General features: G+C 31.6%; 1 protein-coding gene across 2 annotated transcripts in view; it reads right to left on the bottom strand.

Moving 5' to 3' along the window:
* Window positions 1–20078, bottom strand: part of LOC129948599 (protein scalloped) — a 224969-nt gene that overhangs the window by 187448 nt on the left and 17443 nt on the right. Inside the window, exon 1 of one of the 2 annotated variants that reach the window (XM_056059740.1) lies at window positions 13619–13720. The exons of the other annotated variant lie outside the window; for it this stretch is intronic. Coding sequence (XP_055915715.1) covers window positions 13619–13652 — 34 coding nt within the window. The 5' untranslated portion in view covers window positions 13653–13720. Of the gene's footprint in view, window positions 1–13618; window positions 13721–20078 lie in introns of those variants that run through there. 2 annotated transcript variants of the gene reach the window in all.

Raw genomic sequence — 20078 nt, 5'->3', positions numbered from 1 at the left:
GGATAAGATGATTTGTGAATTTGACATTTAAACTGTCAGTGATTGAAATTTGTTTTCCTTACTTAATTAAGTTGTTTGTGTGTCAATTTATCGAGGAAGATAACATCAGTGTCATGAAAGAAAATTGAAATCATTAAGTTTTAGACATTGTTGCACTTTTTTGTTAGTAAAAAGATTTTGCCGTTGCATTTAATATAGAATACATAAACAGACTTTTTACACTCCTATGAAGTCCTTTTTGTTATTTACAAACGAATTATACTTAATTTTCTCATTTCAGCATGTTTTATCTGTCAGTTGCTACAAAAATGACAGCTGTCACTTTTGACTCTAAGAAATTCGTTAGGTTCCATTTAAACATTTTTAGAGATGGAACGCCCCTACATTTTATTTCAATTTAAAATCAAATATCTATAACCTATCCCAATTGGCATATCTACCATACTGTCAAATTTGTTTTCCTAGAAAATACGGATGAATTTGTTTCATCCAATTGAATAAATCCTGCAAATGAATTCATAACATTTGCCAAGTCAATATTACAGATACTAGGTATTCAAATTCATACAAATGTTGAATTTAAAAACAAAATATACCAAATAAAATAACGATTACGGAAGTCCACAAAAACTTCCCGAAATCGTTAAAACTGTAAAAATATAAACACTATACACTGACATAAATAAAATTCCCTTTCAAATGTTAACGGCCTCAAAAAAAAGAAAAAAACTTACCCATCTACATCTAGATTGGTACACGAAAAGAGGCGCATTCATTTGACTTGAGTTGTAGTGAGTGAATTTTTGCGCGAATTCCCATCTACAATTCCATTCCAATTAAAATACATTTCCCGTGAGTTGTTGCATAGTTTTTAGGTAAATATACAACATGCATATAAAAACTGAAATCCTCCCCATCCTCGAAATTAAAAAAAAATGTATCTTAAATCTCAATTCAAGAGCAGCACTTTTGTAACGTTTTTTTTTCTATATACATGTTAAAATAACCAGGGTTGACAATTTACTTCATATGTACCTAGTTGACAGAATACAGGGCTCCCTGTCAAATCAATTTTGGTACTTCAATCAAATTTTGGTTTTTATTGCTTATCTGATCCAAATCAAAATCTCAAAAGAAAGATATTTTTAGAATTCATTAAAAAAAAGAACTGCCACCTTAATGCCTTAATCAATTATTTTTCTTATAAAAGTTGTTTAGCTGTCAAATAATGACTTCAACAAATTTATTTATTCATAAACATTAGGACCATACTTTATTTAGTGTTTACGCAATCAACTTAGTGTGATTGTCTTAATACAACTACAAAATGAGTCAAAATTTGCACACCAAAGTAATGTAAAAAATGCTGTCCACAAAGTAATGATTTTGACATTTGAAAATCAGCTGTTAGACATTTTCAAAATTATGTTAATGGGTCATTTTTTTAGAATATATAAAAAGTAAAAATGTTTCTTATTTTCTATGTTTACTTGTGTAAATAATATGACAGTTTGGGATTAACTAGCTTTGAGTGAACTTTTGTGTTCATTAAGTTAGTCACTACGTTTGTGAACGCATACATGAAATGGTTGTGAGTTTTGACATTTCAATTACTTGGGGTTTGTAAATGGTCGCATTCACAAAGCTAGTGGCTACGTAGTCAAAGGATTCTGATTGGCTAAATCTAACTACAAAAGTAGTTGAAATTTCTCCTCCGACGTTGTGTAAAAAATTCGGCTACAGAGTTAGTGAAGAATGATTTTGATGTTTCACAATCAGCTGCTCGGTAAAGACAGACGAATTCAAAATGAAATAAATCGTTCAGTATTTAAATACAAATATAAATCATTCAAATTGTGCCCTAAAATTGATTTTATTGAATTTAAAAACACAAAAGATAAGTTAATGTTATCAAATCAAAAATGTTTCTTATTTTATATGTCAATAATATGACAGTTACAGATTGACTACCTTTGAATGCGACCAATGGTACGTTCTTTGTTTTTGTGATGTCAAAAATATGCAATTGTCATTGTTACGAGTTGTCGAAATTTGTAAGAAGTTTTTGATATTTAAAAACTTCCAATATCAAAAAAAAAAATAAAATATTGTTGTCCGATTTAGAAGAGGAATTGATTTAAATGTATCGTTGTTTCTTTACTAAAAAAAAACAAATATCTGTTTGTTAAACTGTCATTCACTTTGACGATTTAGCAACTTCAATAATAACTTTGACAACTACTTTTTACTTTTTAGAGCTACAAGTATTAAATACATTAACATAGTAAAACCGACGGTAAGCAATATTCACATGAGCACGACCAATGGCCAACGAATTAACGAATATTCGTCGATTTTGACATTTCATTCGCATGAGAGTTTTTAATTCGTCGCGAAAAAAGTTTGACTTACCACCGAAACCAAAACAAGAATGATTTTTTATGTTATGGACTCGCGATTATTGTATTTCGTTGCGAGTGTAGATAATGTGGAAGTTGACAGTTCATATCAACTTCAATTTTTTCTTGACGAATAAATTTGTTGTCTTAAATTTATTAATATATGATAATGAAAAGTAAAAGTATGCATCATAAATCAAATGAAAACTATGTTGCTATCGTTTTGTTAAGAATTTGTGTGGAAATATGTCTTCAAACGAATATAAACTCACATTTTGTAATTCATTCGTTGTTCGTTGGTCGCGCTCATGTGAATGCTGCTTTAGACCGACGAAAACCGTAAATTTGATGTCGTTGTGTTTTAGGTTTATCAACGCAAAATGAAAATATGAACACCGCCTTTTTCGCTATTTATTTTGGTTTTGACAATATTTATTTAATTACGAAATTGCATTCAAATTTTACAACTACTTGGTTTATTCAACTTCTTTGCTGTCAAAAGCGATGATGACGTTGTAATCTATTTCACATGTCGAAGATTTCATTGCCGTGTCAATTAATTATCTGTTACAAATGGTAGCTATTTGACATTTCAACAACTAGTTTTGAAAAGATGTAGATGTACGTCATAGTGTGTCAGGAACGACAATCGTTAACTATTGTTCGAAATAGCTAAGAAAAAGAACAGCTCTCAGCAGTTGCAAATTGTCATAAAATATTTGATGTCAAAAACGGAAACTTATTATGTCAGTTTTAGAACGTGTCCTTGGAAATAAATGCGAACTAACATTTAACAATCTGGAATGCTGTGTTTTTGGCAACAAAATAATAACGATTAGAATTGTCATCCCTGTCGCAGCATCTATGTATTCAAACTCAAAAAGGGAGGAAATACATTTTAAACACAGATATGTACACAAAATTCGCAGCGAATAAAAAGGAAATAAAATAAAAAAAAACACGCGAATCAAGAATCAACAGACACAAGATTTCAAGCTGCGAAAATCAAAAAAAAAGATACATATCCAAAAACTAGTGAATTATTATTATTATTTTTTGTTTATATTTTATTTTTTTTATTTTTTTCTTCAAAAATAGAATCAACTTGGCAGCGTTTTCATTATTTCAATTTTAGAAATTACCCCAAAATGAAGAAATTTTCAATCACAGTCAGTGCTGATGTTGAAGCTGATGCTGAAAATGTATATTATATCTTTCTAATTATTTTCATTTTCATTGTATCTTTTGCTTTTGTGAAGAAAATAATAAACATTAAACGGGCGACAATTTATTTTAGTTTTTCTATAAGGAACAAGCACGGTCATAAATTTTAATTGAATGTCAGATAATAATGCGTTGGCTCTAAAAATATGACTTTTGAATGTTTGCTGATGTTGGCTCTGCGACGACAACGACAACAACGTCAAGCGACGAGAAGAAGAACGATGGAAGATGCTGACGGAGACTACGAGTACTAGAACGTATCACGGCGGGGGTTGTGTATCATTTGTAAAATTAATCATATAGATGAATTATATGTAATCTGTGGAGTAATTCCAAAGATTTAGGTACACAGTTTGTATATTTTTGTTTTTGGAGAAATTACCACAATTATGTGTATGGCTTAACATTTTGGAAAAATTTGATATAGATTGTGGAGATCTATCATTTGACGTTTTAGATTTTCGTGGATTGTTGTGGAACAGAAGCTGTGATAATTTCACTTAGATATTATGTAAATTTAGTGATATATTTAATTTATCATTCGGCGTGGCATGGAAATGTTTGACTGGCTAAACACAATAGACGCGCGATGAGCTGCGACCGTGTGCTAGCACGTCTATTGTGTTCAGACAGCCAATTGTTGCCGTGCCACCGTCTGCCGCCGGCCGCCCATTAAATAATTAAGTATAATGCGTATGTTACCCACTAAATCTTCATTTCTTAGTGAAATCATAACAGCTATAGCACTGGGCTTAAATGATTTTTTGATTTGTATTAGAATTACAGGGCTCTAGATGTTTTGAACTAAATTTTAGATTCTGAACCATACAAAATAAAAAGTGAGATTAAAACGATTTCTTTGCAAATTTCTGATGCTTTTGAACTTATCTATATCTAAAATATGTTTAAAGAGTCATTGAAATAGATTTACAAACTTTTAAGCAACAAATAAGACCGAACATCCCCTGTTAAAAGCTCTCCCAAGTCAATGCAAATCATTCGAACATGATGACACTTTCACCTGTCAAAATAATTTACATTGACCCACTGACTCAATGCAAAATTTTATCATATCCCGACGGTTGTGTTCGTTCGTTGGTAAGTAGAAGAGCTTGTCAAATTTTGTTTTGTGATTTTTTCGTTGAGTTTTGGCATATTATGAAGGCTTACAAATTTCTGCTCAGTTCTCATTCTTTACAATTTTTAAAGTACGTTAAAACATATTAAATTATTGTTGTACCTTTTAAAACACAACATCGTTTTATTTAAGATAACTCATTGTTATCACCATAATTTTACAATAACAAACGAAATTGATAAATGCAAAATCTGTCATTTGTCATTTCTTCTTTTTCCTGACAAAATGTCACTATTTCTATAACAAATGTAATCCAATGTTATGACAGACTAAGATTCGTCTGAAAGTGTAGCTTACATTAGCCCTTTTTGACAATTTATTTTATGTCAAATCTCTTTTATGTCAATGAATAGAGAAGTTAACGAAAGTGTTGGTTATCATTATAAAAGATTTATTTTCTGTTCAAAAACCATTATTTCTTGTATCGTAAATGTAAAAATTGAAGATTTCAAATGTGTTTGTGTTCAGATTGATCAAATTAATGTTGGTAAATGAATTTCATTGACATTGACAACTTTGGATCATTTTATTTTGCTAGATCATTGAACACATCCATGAAATAAGTTCACTGTCATGACTGAGTATAATTTATTTGACGGTGCTGCTTACATCACTTTTTTTTAATTATAATAATTTGACATGTCATATCTCTTTCATGACAAGGAATACAGAAGTTTACGAAAATGTTGGCTTTCATTGGTGTGCGAAACCTGTCAAAATTAAGGATCTCAGGAGTGTTTGTGATCAGATTGATCCAATCAATTAAGGTGCAATTATTTTACTGACATTTTCAAAATTTTTGTATGGCATTATTCTTTTACATTGGCCCTTTTTGACAATTTACCATTTTATATCAAACTTCTTTTATGTCAATGACTACAGAACTTAACAAAAATTTTGGCTGTCACTGTCGTGCGATAATTGTCAAAATTAAAGATTTCAGATTGATCCAATCAATTAAGGTGCAATAATTTCACTGACATTTTCATAATTTTTGTATGGCATTATTCTTTTACATTGGCCCTTTTTGACAACTAATCCATTTTATGTCAAACCTCTTTTATGTCAATGAATAGAGAAGTTAACGAAAATGTGTCCTGCCATTGTTGTGCGATAACTGTCAAAACGAAAGATTTCAGTTGTGTTTGTGATCAGATTGATTTAATCAATTAAGGTGCAATATTTTCACTGACATTTTCAATTTTTGGAGTATTTTGCTAAGCCTTTGAATACTTTTTATAAATGTCAAGAACAAGAAGTTAGTCCAATCACAAATGAACTGCATTACATGTGTCTGCCTATGCTAACTGTCAACATATTTTATTTTAATTAACACCGCGAATTTACGTGGACAGTTTTTTTAAGTTAATAAAACTGGAAATGAATATTTCCCAATAAATCGATAAGTAATTTAACAAATCTAAAAACCAATAAAAGTCATGCAAATAAAAAATATACCTATACAAAATTCATATGAGTTTTTTTTTTATCCAGAAATAAAACAAGTAAAAAACTTATACTTGATAAACAAGCTGCCGGCCGTTTGAAATTTATTGCTATTCAAAATTTATATAACATTTATGTTCGAAAGTTAAACTTAACCACGAGCGACTGCGCATAGAACGAGTTTTTTATTTTTTGGTGATTGTTCGGTGACTCATTTTATTTACCGGCGAAAAAATACAAGATATGACAGAAAAAAAAATTAACAAAAACAAACTAATGTCTCCGGAAATGTTATCGTGTTCTTTTTTTTGACAGAATTTTTTTTTTGCCATGTGCCACAGAAATTTTGATGATTATTCCCTGGCTGGCATTCTAAAGAAGCTTCTAATTTCGATGGCATTGAGTTTTATGAATTTTCGCACGATGAACGCACTCATAAAATTATTCAAAATTATAATTTTGAAAATATGAATATACTTACATTTATTTAAATAAAACTTATTGGAAAAGATTTAACGAAACATGACATTTCAATATAGATTTCTGTGACAGGAAAACCAATCGAACAAAATCCTAGGTTTCTTCTTGTTTAAGAATTTTGTGTAATAGTTCTGTCAATTCTTTTAATTGCATTTGACGTTTACTCCAATGTCACAAATAAAGTTAAGGAAACGACGACGTTGTTGTAAATGACTGTTCAACTATTCGGGAAAATAAGATCTTAAAACTTAGGGTTATGAATTAATTAAGTTACTTTAAGTAGAGCTTCCGTTTGGAGTCACATTACGTTACATAACGTTCTATTCCTCATGATTGTCAAACGAAACGTGAGGTCGAAGCTCCATTGTGATAGCATGCATTGAATTCCTGTGGCTGAACTCGTAAACGTCAGGTGAAGCCGAATCTAAAGCGTATTTCTGATTCAACCATAAGTTTCTCTGAAAGATACTGAGGTAAAAACTTTGGATCTTAAGGCAGATTGTTTAAAACACTAAAGTCATAGAAAATAATGCTAGTGTCAAAACTTTGAAACCAATGATTTGTACCTATTAGTGTATGGTCGTCAACACGAACAAGGAAATGAGTATTTAAAGTGACGTTTAAACGTTCCGTCGAAAGGTGAGTATAGTAATATTTCCAATTTTAAACATAAGTGGTTTCGTATTTACTTAAGAAACTGAATGATGTTGTTTATAAATAATAATTCAATTACTTTAAAGCAAATAAAGATCACTTATAACTTAAAACACAAGTGTAGGCATAATTTTGAGATTGTTGTGGCAATCTGTCAAAGTAATGATTTTGCAATTATGTTTTTTTTTTTTTTTTGACAGAAAGTAAAGACAACAGGCAGCAAGACTTTGACAAATATAATCCATTTTAAAACAATATATATTTGTATACAATATTTTTGCAGTTTTGATTTTGAGAACTGTAATTCACATAACAAGTCTTTGTCGTGTCACCGGGAAAATTTTCTGAACGCATCAATGTCAACAAATTGACATTTTGTCTTCTTTTTTGCATAATTTATTATTTCCTTTGACTTGAATAGTTCATTAAAAATATCTTATTAAAAGTACAAAAGATATATTATGTTGATTTATCATAATGACTACGCCGGCGATCTACGATGGGCCTAGCAAACTCTATTATAGCTATCTAAATAAATAAGAAATTCAACGAAGGGAAGCGTGTTCATTTTACACATCACAGAATAGAACATAATAAAACAAATTTTACTTGACTTTATGCCAATTTTCTTTAAATAATACTATTTGATGAGTTAAAATTAATAAATAGATGAATTATATTGAGACCAATACGGTTTGAAACCTTTTCACATTTGATGGTAAACGTCAAAACTTTATATTTGACATATTTCATTAAAAATATACGCATATGGGAATATTTATTTCGTTAAATTAGCAAAGAATTATAACTAAGCAGAATGTTTTTTTTAGTTATGCATTGTTTTTAGTTAGCTTTTTGTCAGTTGCCACAAAGTAACAGCTGTCACTTTTAAAACTTCAAATAAAAATACCTCACAGCTTCAAATTTGGTTCTTATTAGGTGCGTTCAATATCGTTTTGAATAGGGTATCTTGAATAGTTGGATTTTTAGATACGTTGTTGAACGAGTTGGATAACGGTTTTAAGATAGCTGTCAAAAAATAAAAACAACTTTCAGCTGTTTACAAAAAGCAGAGAAATATTTAAGAAAAATACCTCACAGCTTCAAATTTGGTTGTTATTGGCTGCGTTCAATTTCGTGTTGGATAGGGTATCTTGGATAGTTGGATTTTTAGATACGTTGTTGAACGAGTTGGATAACTGTTTTAAGATAAAAAAATAAATAAATTGGGTGGCGCAACAGTCCATGAAGAACCAGGGACTAGTGACTTACAACTCTCAACCATTCCTGTGTGCGAGTAATGTTGTCAGGAATGGAGGGGACCTACAGTTTATATGCCGATTCCGAACGGCTAATTTTGAGAAAGCACTTTTTCATGACAAGAGTTACTCTCGGAGAATTTGTCAATTCCTCGCAAGAGGCAGTACCCGTGAAAAGACTTTAGATGGCATAGGCAGGGATCGAACCAAAACCTCTGGCATGACAGTCCAACGCACTTACCATCATGCCACGGGTACTACTGTTTTAAGATAGCTGTCAAAAAATAAAAACAACTTTCAGCTGTTCACAAAAAGCAGAGAAACATTTAAGCTTCGAAGTCAAAATTGTTGTAAGATAAACATTTAATGGATAATTCAGTTGTTTCGTCCAACGATGATGAATTGATAGGTGCATAACAATTTAATAAATAGGAGATAACCTTACTTTGTAATCCACGTTAGATTTCCTCTTAGCTCAATTCGAATTTTAACCGATTAATAATTAATTTACTTGCGCAATCAATTTTCAAGTTTCTTGAAATTCAACCATGTGTTGAATTAGCTGTTCTGTCAGATACCTAAATACCCCAGAAATTCTTGGATACCTTTGGATTCCTTTTTTGACATCTCAGCTGTTTTTGATCAGCTTGTATTTTACACGTAAAACACTAACAAAAAGGTATCCGGATACCCTATCTGTCTGAGATTGAACGCAGCCATTTTATTATTAATATGAAATTGACAGTTACAGGAATTGCAATGTCTTTCACATGAGAATAGGAAACGAATTCTTTGATGGATAAGAAAACTACAATCAAATCCATGTAACGCATAAATATCGTAAACAATCAGAAAACGGATGACTTTTTACAACAAACTGTCAAAATATGTATAGAATATCAAAACTTAATATACTCTTAGCTGTCAAATAGAATTTGTGTAATAAATAAGGTTTGTTAAATCGGAAAGTAGTACCCGTGGCATGATTGTTAGTGCGTTGGACTGTCATGCAGGGTGTCTTGGGTTCAATCCCTGCCTGTGCCACCTTAATTTAAAAAAAAATAATTCTTGTCATGAAAAGGTGCTTTCTCAAATTTGCCGTTCGGATTCGGCCTTAAATTGTGGGTCCCTACTATTTCTGACAACAGTACTCGCACACAGGAATGGTTGAGAGTTGTAGGTCACTAGGCCCTGGTTCACAACGGACTGTTGCGCCACCCAATTTATTATTTATTTATTTAAATCGGAAAACTTTTTGTAGCGCCATTCTGACATTTCATGAGACACATTTTGTCAAATGAAAAACAGTCACCAATCAAATAAATATTTGACGAAGGAAAAAATCATTTGTTTGCAGGAATTCTAGGTTTGTTCAAAGAACGTTGCATTTTTAACTTTTTGAAAACATAAACCTACATAAGCTAGATCCGTCGCAAAATCAACGCCATGTTTTCTCTTGTATTCATCCATAAATTAAATTAATATCCATTCACTTCTCATCTTCCACGCAAAATGCTCCTCATAAATATGTAAGCATGTTCTTCCGCATGAAAATCAATCGTTTACCATAAGCAACTTGAGATTTTGTATGTCATAAAATTATCCAAAACAACATGTAACCTCAAAAAAAAAAAAACACATAAAACTTAACGAATGTCATTACCACTTATTATAAGCTCCCCTATATTCTTTAAAATAGTTTTTAAACAAAGTTTTTTATTGACAGCTGATAATAATCTTACGATAATTTGGGCGCCACTGCCTGCCGGAAATAGTACAAAAATAAAAAAGAAAAATATTCTTTTTTTATGACCATTATTTTATGTCAATGAGTGTCAAAAGAAGCCACTATATGGCTCATTACTTCCACCAGCTTAATACTATACCTAATCGGGTAAGGCATAGAGCAACTTAATAGTCAGATGCGAGTAGGTGAGGTGCGGAGGGATGTCAGGTAGAGTTACGACGATATACCAGTGCGTCTACAAAGTCTTCACGCTGTGTCTTCTGTTTTTAGTCAACGTTATGTTATGCCAAAGTAGTGACTAGGTTACGAGGCCATCAATTTGGTTCTCCTTCTTTGTTCGTTTCTTTGGATCTTTTACTTTGTTTACACTTATTTTTTATTCCAATTGTAATTTAAATTTTCTTCATTTGCATGCATTTAGTTTTCTTATTCTTTTATTATGTTAAGATGTGGGTAACATGACAGTAGTTGTTGTATTTGAAACTGTTGACAGTTCGAAATTCGTTTAATCTGACATCTCATTCAGATATCGAAATTCGAACTGTAGTAGAATAGGCAAGACACGCCGAAGTTATTTTCATTGACAAGCTTCTGATTCAATTGCATTTTCACTCATTTAATTTTATTTACTAACTTCGAGCCGTCTTCATCTTCGTCGTCGTCGTCACTTTGAGAACATTTTTCCTTCTTAAGACTTTTTCCTCAACAAGAAACTCGTCTACACATAGAGGTACATCAAAAAGGTAGTATTGCGCGAAAAAAAGTTATTGAGGGAAAATAAAAGTAGAAGGCGATTAATTGATTAGATTAAAACGGGATTTACATAATAAGAAAATTCAATTAAGCCATCCACTCCAGGGTTGACAGGTGATTGGATGTCTTCAATTCGATTCGTTTCGTTTCGAAAAGAAGAAGATGCGGTTCTATTTACTTCTACAATTTATGCCATAATATAGAACTTTTCTTTTTCTTTATTTATTTGGGAAATGGAGGCAAGGCATTTTCTGTGTGTTTTTGTTTAATTTTATTTTTAATCTAATGCTTTGTTGAAACTTGAAAGAACATACGCTACTCAGGTATAAATGAAAATGTTTTTATTTTTCGTCAAAGAAGAGTCTAATCTTGGGTAAACCCTTTCCTATTCTGTTACAACCCTAATTGTTTTGAAGGAATTAATGAATAAGTTTTTAATTGGATTTAAATTTTCAGCTTTGGCTTTAGCTTGTTTTATTTTTACATTTATTTGTATTTTGGTTCAGTGGTAATAAGACATCAAATACTTTTTACAATTTTATGTCACCTGAAAATATTGAGAAAAAAAACCACATGCTTATTATTGCACGTGTAAATAAGGTGTGGGAAAAATGACAAATTTGGCTAAGAACACAAGTACTGGGTTCTGCCTTTTGTTCGTAACGTTCGCTTCTTTCTTTCAGAACAAGAACTATCATTCTTTGTTCAACCGAAAAAAAAACTTTCAATATATTCTTTCTAAGGAAGTTTACGATTGGAAATCTAGAAGGAGAAATGTCAACATTAAAAAAACGAAACAAACAGATCTTATCCATCTAAAAACTTGTGCACAATTGACATTTATGGATCCTCTATTACCAATCGAAAATGTCTTCAAAAAATCATTTTCAGTTACGGCATAATTTTTAAAAAGCTTGACGCTCGCTTTGAACTGAAACCAGTTCGAAAAACCTGCAAAAAACTCTTAAAGAGCACAAACCGTCTATTTAGCATTAAGGATAAGGATACTATTTTGAACGGCAGATTTAAGAGTTATAAAAATTGGGAACCTTATTGGGTGATCATTTGGATTATAGAATCTGATGAATTCAGATCGATTATTTTAATGACAATTTTAAGTTTGTAGAACTGTAAAAATTGACATTTGATTCCGAATGACTGCGTAATAATTGTAAATATCTTTTGATTTAAGGACGATTTTAAAACATTGTAGGGCATTTAAGACGTTTTAAATCAGACGTTCTAAATCAACTTGTCAAAATTATATTATTATTATTATGTGTCAAAGATCTTTCATTAGTTCGGAATAATCCATAATAAACAACACAAAGGGTTTAAGCTCCTTTGAATCTTTTGGGAAGTTTTTGTTTTTGAATTCCTTGCATAATCCTGAAGCTTAAGGAATTGTATATTAATCTTCAAGAATATAATGATTCTTGAGTGGATTTTGGAATCAATTTAAAGTGAATTTAAGACTTAAAATATGACACAACGACATATCTTCTTTTTGAGAAACGGGAAAAAGAAAAGAATTGAATTTAGAATTGATTTAAAAAGACAAAGCTAAATACAGTTGAAGATTGAAACAAAACGTCATTAATAAAATGTTTTATAAGGCTGAAAACATCATTAGGTAGGTACTTTTAACACCTTTCATGTGTCCTTGTATGTGTTCATAAACGCCATTCTTTTCTTAGGTGCAACTTAAACAAATTATAAATATATGCAAACATTAAATTGAAATTAAACATTTTACTATTCATTATTTTCCAATTTAAATTTACACGTCAAAATTTGAGTGTCACATTGACAGATTAGTTAAATTTTCTATTAAGTTTCATGACAAAGTTGGTGGATACAAAATGGCGGTCTGTCAATTGTGTGATTCAATGCCGACGGCTAGATGCAATGTCATAATAAAATCTTAACGATTAGTTGATTTATACCGTTTTGGAAAATGTTTTCGAATAAAGTATTTTTTTAAATTATTTTAGAAATCGGGAATGCAAGACCCGAACTCTGGATCATCACCCTAAAAAAGAAACCTAACACCCAATACTTTTTGATGTAAGTAAATCACAGCATTGCCGTCGGCGGTGGCGGTGGCAGTGGTGGCGGCAATATTTTAACATTCACCAAATAGGCACTATATTGCCGTTAGTATTTAACGAAGCATATATCTTCTTCTCGAAAACACATCGAGTTCAACCAATTCAAATGATCTATTTTTGAAATATCTATTTTTAGTTCAAATATAGTTGCCTTCCAGAAACACAAAAAAAAAAAACATAATACCTATCTCAGCAATGGCCAATAAATCACGTTTACTTAACGCGCTCAGAAACTAAATTTTCATTTTTGTGTGAGATGGGTATAAAAGATATGACGCAATGATGCAAAATAAATACAGTTCTTAGACATCCTCTAAGAAGAATTAGAAGAAATGACAATGCCTTCGTTTTGGTTTTTTTAGAGAATTTTCGAACTTCTTTTTGATTGACATAAATTAATTACTCACGTTTATAAAGAAATTTCGAGTAATCACAATCCATGGCTGGTTCTTTTCCGATTGTGTTGATGCCTTAATTTATACAAACAAACAAAAAGGTGATGTCTTCTGTTATTTATTGTTTGACAATTATTATTTATTAACACTTTTCACAGTAAATAGAAAATACTAAATTAAAAAATCAATAAAATGAAAAAAAAAAAAAAAAAACAATACACAACACAGATTGCACACGCACTGATTAAATATAATTGCTATTTGTTGTTTAATTATAAAAACACCACTGACAACAAACTGACAACACTAACAAAAACAACAAGACAATCAAAGTGATTGTCAAATAACAATATTTTATTTTATTTTTTTTTTCTCTTCTTCTGATATACATTTACAAAATATGTATATTGTTGCACCAAATGCGGGGTTGATTGTTGTGAGAGAAATCCGCGTGAAGATACACAAACGAATGGTTCTTCGACTTCACCACTTGTCTATCAATTTAATTAGATTATCAGTGAATGACTGGCGGGCCATTATCGTTGTCCCTTCGTCATGGCATCGGCATGGGACATTCACATTCAATTTGTATTTTTGTAAAATATTTTTTTTTTTATTTCAATGAGCTGATTTTGTATGTGTCAAAACTATTGTCAAATTTGACGCACTTGACACTTCTGCAAATAAATTTGACAGCAACTAAAAAAAAATAAACAAACTATCATATGAATCCAACGTAACAACGGGACATTGCAATTCTTTTGTATTTTACTTTGCATTTAACGCGCGCACCTGTAAATTTGACACATTCATGTACATTTCACTTGAATTGACAGACACAATAATAGATGTCACTTTGTCATGTCACCGCATCCGAGCGAATGACGTTAATTAGGGTTAGCCCCAAAAAGAGGGTGAAAACTTCAAAAAGCGCGAAAAAATGATTCCGTGCTTCGCTCCGTCATAAAACGATGCAGAATTATTATTATAAATTTTCGGCGCGACGACGACGAACGGCGGCAACGGCAACGATGCAAGTCTGTACAAGAAACGGTTAATTTCTCATTGACGCGACGGCAGCATAAACAAAACTACTCACTAGCTGGGTTGGCTAGCAGGCGGCGGGCGGGTATTCAATCAGAAGACTTTGCTCTGCACAATTGGAGTTGTGTTCCTCCATACAAATGTCATACACCAGACCAGAAGAGAGAGAGATACACTCATTTGAGTGTTGGTTAAGAGAGATAAAGAGGGAGAGAGCAACGGCCGTTGTTGCTGCTGCCGGCTAGGCAAAAGGCAAGCCAACAACAACAACAACAAAAACAACTATGGCAACCCCCACTTTATTTTTATTTTTTATTCTCTCTCCGAAATAATATATCGTTGGATCAAGCTAAAAGTTCTCTAATCCCCCAACCCAACATTCATTCGTTTCGTTTCGTCTTTGTGCGTTGCGTATTGCTTTTTGTTGTATTTGTATGTTGTGCCTTTCGGATACAAGATACAGATACCTACTACCTACAACAGAACACTGAACAGGGAACTCAATTTAAAATGAGTGCATTCAATGAAGGAGAATATGTTTTGAGTTGAAGTTTGGCGTTGAGTGTTGAAGTGACCCATACTTTAATGTCATCAGAGATTCAGATTCAGAGAGTGTACTCGTATAATATGGTTGTTTTCTTTCTTTCTGTTGTTTTCCTCAACGCTGGTTCTTTTTGTTGTTTTTGTTTTTGGGCCTTATGCCTTTGGTTGTATCTCTAGGTTTTTGATAGTCATCTTTTATCTTAAGTTGTGTGAATGTTAAAAATTATGTTTCTTTATGTATTGCTTACGAAGTGACAATGTTATTGAGTGGTGTTGCCAGATGATAGGCTTGGCGCAGGTGATATATCGTCTTAATTTATTTTTTAAAGGAAGGGCATTTAATATAGCTTAAATAAGGAAGAACTATATTTTGATTAAGATGAGTTTGTATAATGTTTTCAAAGAGAGGGGTGAATTTAAATTTGATTTTGATTTTGTTTATCTCACCGAAAACAATAAATAGTAAATTTGGCGCCCAATGTAGGACAAATTATAGGATTTAAGTCAATTTTTGAGAAGTGACACTTAGATAACCGTTTTGTTTTATTTTCTTCAATAATTTAATAATCTTTTGTGTAAGTATTGGGAAGAAATTAAAAATTTGGTCGGCAATTGTAAAATGAATTCAAGTTAAGTATAAATGGGGCTGCTAAGTTTATTAGCGCCCAAATGTAACAAGAAAATAAAAAAGAAAAAATGGCGCCCAACAAAGAGTTTTTTTTTGGTAAATCTACTCACAAAGTTATTGCAGCCATCTCCACTTTCCTGAGTTAACAAATATCAAGTATCTGCCTGATAGCTTCAATTCAGGACATCTATAACTTAGTGCCGAACGTTGCCTTACAGGAAAAGACTCTAAAACCATTTTATTTACGTTGCGCTACAGGAAAGACTCCAGTTCCCAGGTAGCATAAGCTATGGTCTAAGTGGTCTAAAACTATTTTATTTAACTCGAAATGGCACCCAATAAGAACATTTTAAAATATATGAAATTTTACATTCTGTTGGTTTGGTAGAATCCGTTGAGTAATAGTTAGTGCTAATGACTATCATCCTAGAGGTCTTAAGTTCATTCCCTGCCTATCTTTTCATGGGTACTGCTTCTTGCGAGGAATTGACTAGTTCTCTAAGAGAAATTCTTGTGATAAAAAGTGCTTCCCTATATAAGCCGTTCGAATTCGGCATACAAAATCTAGGTCCCCTCCATTCCTAAAATGGAACGTAGTTCTTTACGGACTGATGCGTTACATAACATATTTTAAACTATGTTGGTTGAGGTTTTTAAAAGACTGGAACAACAAAGATAGCAAAGTGTCTGGTTTCAGTTAAAATTAACTTCCCTCTCACTAAGCGATATTTGCATAGAAAAAAAGTAAAGAGGAGAGTAATGAATAGCGTATCTACAGAAATTCAATAAATAATTTACAAAAAAAACTACGTATATAACAATACAAAGTATTTTCACATTTTATGACTGGCGCCCAATGTGGTACCCAAAGTCATCGTTTGAAGCAGAATCTCTCATTTTGTTTAATGAAATAATATTCTTATGAAAATCAATTTATGAAATTTAACAAAAACCTTACATAAAACAAACAACTTCTTTTTAAATTGTAAAAATGGCGCCCAATGAGAGACCAAAAATCATCGTATAAAGCACAATCCTCTATTTTTTTAAATGAAATAGTATTTTTATGAAAGTAATTCTATGAATTATAACGAAAATCACACAGAAAAAAAATCAGTACCATATAAATTAAGATTGTATAAATGGCGCCCAATACGAGACCAAAATTTTTCGTAATAAGCAGAATCCTAAGAATCCTCAATTTTTTAAAGTAAAAAGTATTTTAATGAAAGTAATTCCATGAGTTATAACGAAAATCACACATAAAAATAAATATATAAATTTAATTTGTTTGAATGGCTTCCAATGCGAGACCAAAAATCATCGTATAAAGCAGAATCCTCAGTTTTTTAAAGTAAATAATATTTTTATGAAAGTAATTCTATGAATTATAATGAAAATTACACATGAAATAACCAATATATACATTAATATTGTATAAATGGCGCCCAATGCGAGACAAAAAAGTATCGTATAAAGCAGAATCATCCACTTTTTTTAATGAAATAATGTTGTTATGGAAGTAGTTTTATGAATTATGACAAAAACCACACATAAACAACAAAAATATACTTTAAAATTGTATGAATGGCGCCTAATGTGAGACCAAAAAAATCATGGTTTGAAGCAGAATTCTCAATTTTTTAAATAAAATAGTATATTTATAAAAGTAATTGTACGAAATAATACGAAAATCACACATAAAACAACCAAGACCTAAATACATTAAGATAGTACGAATGGCGCCCAATGCGAGAACGAAAACTATCGTATGAAGCAGAATCCCTTAATTTTTAACTGAAATAATGTTATTATGAAAGTAAAGTTATAAAATTACAAAAATTAATTAAAATTGTATAAATGGCGCCCAATGTGAGACCGAAAAGTATCATCGAAAATAGTGGATGTGTCTCTATAAATCCGAAGCAAAAATAAGTTATGAAGCATAATACTCGATTTCTTGAAAATTTAATAACTTAAAAGAACTATTAACAGCTTAAAAGCATATAATCTGAAACAACCTAAGCATATATTAGAGTACATAACCTTGCCCAACATAAGAAAAAAAAAATAAAAATAAAAATAAAATGTAGATTAGCACACGCAAAAAAAGCAAATTAATTCTCTGAACTCACTGAAAGTCCATTGATCAAGAGGGACAATGAACGAAAGTGGAACTAATATAATTTAATGTGAGTTTTCCATTCAATAATATTCAAATGAGTCTCTTCTTTCTCTCTCTCTCGCTTTTTCTGTCAAAAAGCGACCCATATTTGAATAGCACCGCTGACCAGAATCCAGAATCTTTTTTCAATGTTTTTTTTTTGTTGATTTCTTCACATCTTCACTTCATCTCGGTTGAAGCTATATCAGGAAAGGAATATATATAAACCCTCTACTAACTCCATACCACACACCATCAACACCACTCATGGATCTTTGCTTCATCGATTTTCTGTGAATGAAAGCAACGCTTTGTTTTTTTCCCACCAGATGGACGTGAAGCTGGACGCTAAAGGCAGCGAGGCCGAGGGAAGTAGGAAAGGAGGATTATTGTAGGATAGGCTGTCATTATTATGAAATTACTGATAATCGATCTCGCCTGCCTCCTAATGTCCCTTCCCATCTAGAAGCTTGGAATAAAAGATTAATAAAAGAAAAGAACATGAGAAAATAAAAAAAGCTAAAGCAAAAAAAAAAAACATAAATGTCTCCTCTCTCATGAATAATTCAACAATTTGCTTCTTTTTCCCCGTGTGTACGAAAAAAGAATTTAATAATGAACTCTCCATTCTGACCCACGTACGTACAGCAGCGACGACGGCGGCAACAACGACAGACTTCGTAGACGACAGCCACTTCAAAATGAGTGAGCTATACTCTATACACAACAACAGCGAATCGTACAACAAAGTCCACCAAGAGATGGAGCACCAGTAAGCAAGCAAGCCAGCAAGCCAGCTACAGCAAGTAAGCAAGAAAACCAGTCAACAGTATATGCAAGAAGGGTGCGGGTTGCCCCTTGGCCCACACTCCCCATTTTAGCCGGGTTAAATGAGAATTTTCTTTTCTTTTGTCATTAAATATTAATTCTGCTCTTTTGTTTTCTTCTTTTTGTCAGTAGTGCACTTCTGGATGCATGGTTGAAAAAAAATAAAACGAAAAATAAAATAAAAATCAAAGTAAATACATTCAAAAGAAAATGAATTAAAAAAGAAGTTCCAAGTAAATTATATCAGTGTGTGCGTGAGTTAAGTTGACGTAGTTTTTTTCCCTCTTGCAATGAAAAATTCTTTAAGGATTTTTCTTCTAAAATAGATTAGCTTTTTGGAGAGACTAAAGATTTACTTTAAAATAAAATAAAAATCAATTTGTTGAATATTTTTAGGGGCTCAACCCGATGACATTTATGACCAGTCAATTGTTGGGCGCCATTTTTGTTGGTAACATTTTATAGCACACATGTTTTTTAATTAGTTTTGTGTTCAGAAGTGAAAATGAAAATAAAAAGTCAGGAATATGTTTTATGAAGTTCTGTGGCAGTTATTTAGAATCTTCTCTTCTTTTATCTTTATTTTTACCTAATTTCTTACTTTGGTGGAAATGCATTCTGGAGGTGATAGAAAACAGCAACCTTTATCCAGCCAGCTCGCCTGTTAAATACTTATTCCGTTGAGTGGCAAGGTAACTGGATATTTAGTTTGAAGTAACCTTGGCGGGATGGTTATAGTGCGTAGCACTGTCATGCCAAATATCTGAGTTCAGACCCTGCATGTACCACCCAAGTTTTCTTTTCAAGGGAACTGACTCTAGAGAAGAATAGGCAAAGCCTCCTAGAAGCACCAAGTGTATTCAATTACTTTAGCATGTACTTTAAACTTAACTTATCATCAAGTTGTAAGTTATAATTATCCAAACCAATAATATAAAATAAAGGATGATGGGATGTGACATTTTGAATGCAGTTGAATTCAAATTGTTGGGCGCCATTTTTTTTAATTTGTTTACATTTGAATTTACCTGGAACCATTTTAATCCAACTGAAGTTAACGCTCTGAAATTACAATAAAAGAGAACTCTTGCCAACTTACAATTCATTATTTGACATTTCAAAAAAAAAGGACGATATCAACTTTACAATTTGGTAGAGTTGTATCTAATGGAAGATAGAAAGTTTATTAAAATCGTTTTATTAGTTATTGATCTTATCAGTTTTTGGAACTAAATTTTTTCCATTAAATAACAGACCAAGGACAG

This window comes from Eupeodes corollae, chromosome 2, assembly GCF_945859685.1.
Source record: "Eupeodes corollae chromosome 2, idEupCoro1.1, whole genome shotgun sequence".
NCBI classification, from domain to species: domain Eukaryota; kingdom Metazoa; phylum Arthropoda; class Insecta; order Diptera; family Syrphidae; genus Eupeodes; species Eupeodes corollae.
Note: the sequence above shows the minus strand (reverse complement) of the source record. Positions and strands in the feature narration are given on the sequence as shown.